Source organism: Enhydra lutris, unplaced genomic scaffold, assembly GCF_002288905.1.
Source record: "Enhydra lutris kenyoni isolate GAN:26980312 unplaced genomic scaffold, ASM228890v2 scaffoldscaffold10, whole genome shotgun sequence".
NCBI lineage: Eukaryota > Metazoa > Chordata > Mammalia > Carnivora > Mustelidae > Enhydra > Enhydra lutris.
In genome coordinates, this window is record NW_019154094.1 from 6,671,762 (window position 1) to 6,679,368 (window position 7,607).

The following is a 7,607-nucleotide window of genomic DNA, read 5'->3' on the forward strand; positions in this document are numbered from 1 at the left end:
CCCAATGTGGGGCTTGATCCCAGGACCCCAGGATCATGACCTGAGCTGAAGGCAGACACCTAACCGACTGAGCCACCCAGGAGCCCGGTTCGGGTAAGCTTTTGATATCCCTATTTCATCTTGCGAATCAATCTGAATGCTAAGTTTTTGGAGTCAGGGTAGTAACTGGCAGTTATTCCGGCCATCCCTGGGACCATGCTACATAGGAGCCCTTTGGCCTCGAGGAAATAGCCGCGCCCACTCCCACACCAATGCTTTTAGTCAAGTAGGGTCCCAGAACCTTAAAGGGAAACACAATTCTCTTAAATCCATCAAGAACTAGGCAGAGAGTATGGGTTCAGGATTGTTTTTATTTTCAGAGCCTGCAACAATTGGTCACCCATGCGAGCTAAGCTGGTACAGTCCGAAGGCCATCCCACCTCCCTTTCCAGGCATCCAACCAACAGAATCCCTACCAACAAGATTAGAGACCAATTGAGAAGTGTCTCAATATGTGGTGAGAGGGGGAAGAGGTCTTTCTTTTTCTTCCTGTTCCCCTCCTCCCCCACTGACTTTTTTCTAACAAGATTGTTTTATAGCCAAATACAACTCAAACCCATAACAACAGCAACAAACCATCTCCTGTACCACTGCTTCCCTCCCTACCTCCTGAGGAGGAAGGGAAGTTAAAGGGGAGACTGGCTCTTGTGTTTAAGAAAAAGTTGGCTACACCCCAGTGGAACAAAGATGGCGACGAGGCTGGTGCCTGTGGAGGGGGATGAGCAGGAACCAAATGGCCTGTCCAGAATCAACCAAGTCAGCCCCAGCTGACTTGAGACTGCTCCTTTGAGACCCCCATTTCCACAGGGCTAGATGAGGGGGCAACCAGTGACGATCCATCACTCCCTGTCCCTCAAATTCAAACATGATAAACTCAGAAAGTTTTACCTTCAAAATCCACCACACTGCCTCCTGAGAACCACATTCGGTATTGTCATCTGTATGCACCCATGCCCCTCTCCTAACGCCCAGGACTTCCAGTCCCTCTCTTCACCCTTGGGTGGCCCAGCCAACACTGATTTAATACTCCCTGACTCATACAATGACTATTTTTAGAAAATCAAAAGCTATTCAAGAGTATCAGAGTAACAGAAGACACTCAGCGTACACTCTTCTCCCCTATCCCTCAGAGCCCCCCCGCGCTGCCCCCCCCCACTCTAGGACACCTACACTACCACATTCCAACAATGACCTGGGGGTGGCCCAATGGAAGCTGCCTGAAGTGCTTTCCTGACTGGGACTCCTGTACCAGCCAGCGTCACAGGGAACCGGGGTGGGCAAGAGCAGGGTCACCCCCCCACACACACATTGATCTCAGTGGCCTTCGAGGTAGGTCTGGGAGGTTTAGCTTATGTCCTGTAGTCAAGTCTGAGTCCAGTGCCCACTCCTACTGGTACCTCAGTCCTTGGCTTTAAATAGCAGCAGCCCCAGTACCACAGTGCCTCCTGGGGGTGACAGAGCTCCTAGGTCTGTCCCTCGACACAAGTTTGCTTCTTCTCTCCCATCTTTTTTTTTTTTTTTTTTTCTAAAAAGCAGAGGTAGTCCCTGGGATGATAAAACCCTACCCAGAATGGCAGTATTATGACTTAAAGAAGCAGTTAAATAAAAGTCTCCAGGAATAAAAAAAAAAAAAAAAAAATTAAAGTGATTGATGAAGTTGAATAAATTAAAGATACGGGTTATCCCACTGAGACCGTTCCCTTCCCAGGCTGTCTTTGGTATCTGGCCAGCAGCATTTCTGCTTCCGTGACTTCTCTCTCACTCTCCGACGCCTCCCCTCCGGAGAGGACAGTGGACCATAAGGCCCCAGGTGGTCTGTCCAACGGCCAGGGGCGGTCGGGGCATGAGAAGTCAGAACTTCCTGACTCGGTGCTCGGAACGATGCTGTGGCCAGTGACAGCCTTGGCAGCCAGTCCCGAGGCAGAAGGAGAACGTCTTACAGGGACAGAAGAGGCTCCCAGCCCGGGAGCGCAGAGGCGGGGGTAAGGCGAACCAGCCCCGGTCCTCTCTCCGCACGTTGCGCACACGGCTGGCCCCTTCGCTCACGTTTCTCTGCAGCGAAGAGGGAAGGGGGGAGGCACGGAGGGAAGCTCAGGCTGCTGTAGTCCGGCGTGGCCACCCTCACAGCTTCTTCAGACGGCTGTACATCTCCCTTTTGCTCTTCTCCCCTGCCCAGGTCCGGCTCTTGGTGCGGAACTTCTTTAGGTCTTCTTTGAAGTCCTCGTGGTGCATGGGGCGGTAGCTGGGGGGCTCACAGTGAGACTGCAGATGGGAGAGGATGAGATGAGGGGCCCCCGCCTCATGGCTCCCCCGACATGCAAGGCTGGGAGCAGCGCCCACTGGACAGCACGTTCCAGGGCCCTTCTCCGTGCAGGGCAGATCCCCAGATGAGACACAGCCATGCCCACCAGACAGATCGGACCGTCCAAGCTGGATGAGGGGGCACTACGCCCTCCAGAGACTCCCCCTTACCTGGCATTTCAGGAAGAACTCCTTGTACCCGCCCTTCAGGACATACAGCTCAGGGTAGTGGAGTTTGGGATACTCGTTACCAAGCCGATCTCTCTCTCTCACGTATCGGCACCTACAAAGAAGGCAGGCCAAAGCGAGGTGAGCCCTTGTGACGCAGAGAACATGACACAACGCAGCAAGCACGGCGGGGCGGTGCGAACACTCCTCACACAGCTTCCCAATCTCCCGGTCATTCGTGGAAACAGTGTTGAGCTGTGCGTTCCTGGTCACACGTGATCTTTAGGAAGAGTTCCCAGGTGGTGGGAGGGACACGGTCTCTCCCCAATGGTCCTTCCTCCGAGTTAAACAGCCCTACCATCCGGCCCCTGCCCAGCATCCTCCCTGCCCCCACCGGAGTGACATGGAGCTGCCCACATGGAGTGACAGCTTCTGAGCCAGCTCCCCACTGCAGTCTCCGCTCCTGGCACATCCACGACCGGGGTCCCTCCCTTACTTCTTGTGTAAGCCGGCTGCCTTCTTCCTGTGGCTTTTAAAGAGGCTGAGCTGGCTCCTGCCTCAGGGCGCCTCCTTCCACCCTCTGCTTGGACTGAATTCTGAAGATCTTACTAACAGCCCTCACCCGGCCTTGGCTCCTGAGCTCCCAATCCCTGATACCAAAGCCGAAGTCCTCCCAGGGGCCCACAACGTGGCACCCCACCCCCGCCACTCTCCCTCTCCCCACTCCAGCCACTCTTGCCGCCTTGCTGCTCCTCCAACGTGCTGGGGGCACCTACCTCTCATCTTATTTGTCTCCGAAGCACCTTCTAACACACTGAGTAGCTGACTTATTTTTTATTGTTTGTCTTTTCTGCCCACCCAGCAATGCAAGCTCCGTGAAGGCCAAGATTTTTTGCTCTCCTACGTTTTGCTGTTCCCTGCAGTGCCCAGAACACCTTCTAGCAGGCGAGAGGCAACAGGACCTGTAGAGCGAATGAGTAATCCCACTCGTGAAGGAACAGGAGTCCTCGCTGAAACCCTGCCTCTTCCTGTGAACAGTTTTGTGCCAAGTTCAGGGCAAGTCCCTGTCCTTGGGAGGGAGGTGGGGAGACAAGTTGCTGCTACGGGTGCATGTGGGCCAGTGAGGCAAAACATTGGCGCTGTGGACGTCAGGTGAAGCACATTCAGGCAAAGCCCCTCCCCCTTTTTTTACATAGGGGCATCTGGGCAGCTTAGTTAAGCATCTCCCTTCGACTCAGGTCATGATCTCAGGGTTCTGGGATCAAGCTCTGTGTGGGGCTCCCTGCTCAGCAGGGAATTTGCTTCTCCCTCCGCCTCCTCCCCACTCCTGCACATGCTCTCTCAAATAAATAAATTAAAAACAATTTTTTTAAAAGGGATTTGAGTGTATGTGTGGTGTTGGGGGCCGGGTGGTGGCAGAGGGAGGGAGGTGATCTCAAGCAGACTCCCTGCTGAGCACAGAGCCCAAAGCTGGGGACCATGACTTGAGCCAAAGTGAAGAGTTGGGACTTTTAACAGACTGCGCCCCCCAGGTGTCCCCATGTGGCCTGACTTTTGAACTGGTTCAAAATGAAAAGGCTGCGTAAGAATCTAGGCCTGCGGGCCTATGAAAAGTTTACCTTGGCCCACCCTGGTCAAAGCTGTACCCCGCCCTGCCCCAGCCCCCACCCCCCTCTCCAGCTGCCCCCCTGTTCTCCCAGCACAGACCACACTAGCATCCAAGACAGGGCCAGGCTGGAGAAGGCCCAAAGCCCTTGGCAACAGAAACTGCTAGGTCAAACCTATAAAAAGCCACACTCAAGGAAGCTGTTCATCAAATCAAATGACGGTTTAATAGATAAGAATTTGGGAAAACATCTGCTACACATGAATTTGAACTTTCACAAAGCCAACATTTGCATGCGTGCAGGCGAGGGTATGGAAATGACTCAGGAGGTGTGATAGGGTGCTCAGTGTGCTGATGTCTGCCCCGAGCGTGAGCCATCCCCAGCCACATCCCCCCAGTTACCGCAGGCCCGCGCCCCAGAGCCCAGCTGCACGCAACACTCACATGCGAGGACCTCGCTCAGAAGAGAACTCGCAATGGAACACGACAATGACGCGCTTGCCATCAGTAGGTACAATGGGCTTCTTGAGTAAGAAGTCCTCGACCTCCTCCTCCATGTGCAAGTTCACCGCACCCTGTGGAGGAACCAGAGACTCTTGGCACCCGTATGCATCACACTTGCCAATAAGGATTCTGGGAGAGTCATCTTTAATTGGTACCTCATCATATTCTGTTACGACTATGGTGGACATGACTGGTATTTATGAATTTGGGACTTTCGAAAGCCCCTGAGACAGTGGCAAACACCCACGTACTGAATGTATCCCTTTACTATATATTTCAACACTATTTTATTGGTTAAAAGATTAAGCTGGCAAAACCAGTCACTTTCTTCCTGGGAAACGGTGTCACAACACCCGCCCTCCACCCTGCGGCTTAATTCCATTACAGACTTAGAGGTATCTAAGCCTGGCATAGACGGAGATACGTCCCCAGAGACTGGCTTCTGGTCAGGAGCCTTGGAATGCTCAGGCCTGGCTTAGCAATCAGTGGGTACCACCTAGAAACGCCCTGGATGGTGCCGGTGTGAGGCCTAGGACAGCGAGCACCTGCGGCAGTGCGGTGAGCAGCGCAGGCCAGGCAACGTTCTTCACTGCCCCAGGAATCGAGGCCTCTTTCAAAAATTCTCATAACCAGCATGCGAGCTAATAAGCAGCCAGGTGTCACACCCCTCCCCCTTTAATTTGCTTTTTATTTATTTTTAAAGTAGGATCCATGCCCAGTGTGGAGCCCTATTTAGGACTTGTACTCACAACCCTAGGATCAAGACCTGAGCTGGGATCAAGAGTTGGAGGACGCTTAACCAACTAAGCCACCCACACACCCTGACCATCCTGCCACCTTTTAAAAAATCGCATCCGTGGGGCGCCTGGGTGGCTCAGTCTTAAGTGTCTGCCTTCAGCTCAGGTCATGATCCCAAGGTCCTGGGACTGAGGTGGGCACCTGGCTCCCTGCTCAGCAGAGAGTCTATTGTTCTCTCTCACTCTTGTTGTCTCTCAAATAAATAAATAAAATCTTAAAAAAAAATAAAAAATAAAAAATAAATAAATAAAATCACAGATCGTGTCAGGGCTCCTTCTATGCCTCCCACAACAGCAGAGCTCACCAGCAAGTCTCAGGAACATACCTTGATGTGGCCTCCCTCATATTCATATGGGTACCGGCAGTCAATGATAACAAATTCTTTAATGAGGCTGGCAAACTTGCCGTTTAAAACAGATGCCATCTGTGGACAGAGAGCCCAGGAGAATCAACTTGGGCTGCCAGGAATAGCTAGATGCAAATACCCCATGGGTGGCAGGATCCAAAAAGACGACTTACAATTTCTGGAGAGATGTATTTTAAATCCTGATGCTTCCCAGCAACTGTATGAAAGAGATAACCCTTGGGGGGGGGGGGGAAGATACTTAGTAAATCTCAAAAGGCCTATAAATGCAACATTTACACTGCTAGCCTGCCTGGCAAGAGGCAGCTTTATACACAAACCTTAATAGTATAGGCAGGTTACTCATCTAGGCACTTTGTGACCATCCTGACATCGCATGTTTGCTCATACCTAAAAGGCTATTATCCTCATTCTCATGTGTAAAGCTGGGCACCCTATCTGAGGTTAGCTAGCTAGTAAGCCAGAAAACATACAGAAAACTCAGGTAATTTCCTTCCCCCTCCTTGTCAGGAACCTTCATCTCAGTAGCCAGATTGGCAGGAACATGGTGCTGGGCATTGGAGATGGGAAAAATGAGACCTGGCCTGGCCTTGAGGGGAAAGACAGGCACATCGGCAAGTACTCATTAGGGCAATTCGCTGAATCAAGAGCTCACGCGTCCCCATGGACATTTGTAAGGTCATTATGACAAATATAACCAACAGCTTCAATTCAAATGGAAGGTTCCATCAACGAGGACACACCCAGCATCTGCTTGCTCTTCCCTTCAGACAGAATTGTCTCCTATTTTTAATCCCCTTACAGGTCTCTATTCCTTCAAAACCTACCTGGCTGAAATGTGAAATATGGCTCAGACCCGTACCTTCCCCAATCTTCTAGCTGGGACAACCCATCTTCATTTCTCCCAGTCTGCTTACACTGCACTGACCTTCACTTCCATCTACTGTGCAGTCCATAGTCCATGGCACAGCAAGTCTTACCACATGAGAAGTGTTTTGAGGGAAGGGACTGGGTCTCATACTGGCATCTTTGCTTAATACGTAACAGTAAATGCTTCAACAAATGCTAGCTAAACTAATGAATAAGAAATTGATCTGGTAGCCTTCACGTCCTTGTGGCTGAACCAGCCGCTACCTTCTCTGTCCCACCCTCGTATTTCACCACAGCCCAAAGGCTACCAAGTCCTCCACTCAGCAAATCCGGATGTATCAGGCCTCAGATCTTCCTCCACACTTCCCTCAGGGCCTTCTCCCTCAAAGACTATGCTTTTCTGGACAACAGAGAAATTTGTCAACTTAGGATTTTCTAAGATAACCTTTTGATACACAGTCATATTGTGAGGCTACGGGTTTATTCTTGCTTCTTTGTACTTTACTGCATTACTATTTTTATAATCAGAAACAGTTCCCAAGGATCCTGGCCTTTGGGCTGGAGTCGAGGTGGCTGGTTGGTGGCTTCCTACTTTGTCTGATCAGTACCAGTAAGGTTGACAGTGCCAGAGAGAGCAAGATACATCAGATCATGAGACTGTTTCCTTACCTTTAAAAACTTCAAACTGTGTCCCCTTGGGGGCATTGCAAGAGCCACCCCAGGGAGGGAGAAAGGCTGAGGGAGGTTCTAGGAAACACCCAAAGTCCAAATCACATAGCCAGAGCTCCTTGCGTCTGTTTAGAATTACCTTGGAGAGGGCGCCTGGGTGGCTCAGTGGGTTAAGCCACTGCCTTCAGCTCGGGTCATGATCCCGGGGTCCTGGGATCGAGTCCTGCATCGGGCTCTCTGCTCAGCAGGGAGCCTGCTTCCCTTCCTCTCTCTCTGCCTGCCTCTCTG

The 7,607-nt window shown here is 51.5% G+C and overlaps 1 protein-coding gene across 3 annotated transcripts in view; it reads right to left on the reverse strand.

Annotated features, from left to right (window-relative positions):
• Positions 1 to 1,675: 1,675 nt before the first annotated feature.
• The window catches only part of LOC111144080 (cell division cycle 25A), a 23,466-nt gene continuing 17,534 nt past the window's right edge, over positions 1,676 to 7,607 (reverse strand). For all 3 annotated transcript variants that reach the window (XM_022498183.1, XM_022498182.1, XM_022498181.1), the window contains 5 exons: positions 5,936 to 5,998; positions 5,742 to 5,840; positions 4,559 to 4,689; positions 2,512 to 2,623; positions 1,676 to 2,301 (listed from right to left, as the gene is read on the reverse strand). In XM_022498183.1, the coding sequence (XP_022353891.1) occupies positions 2,161 to 2,301; positions 2,512 to 2,623; positions 4,559 to 4,689; positions 5,742 to 5,840; positions 5,936 to 5,998 (546 nt within the window). In that variant the 3' untranslated portion in view covers positions 1,676 to 2,160. The remainder of the gene's footprint in view (positions 2,302 to 2,511; positions 2,624 to 4,558; positions 4,690 to 5,741; positions 5,841 to 5,935; positions 5,999 to 7,607) is intronic.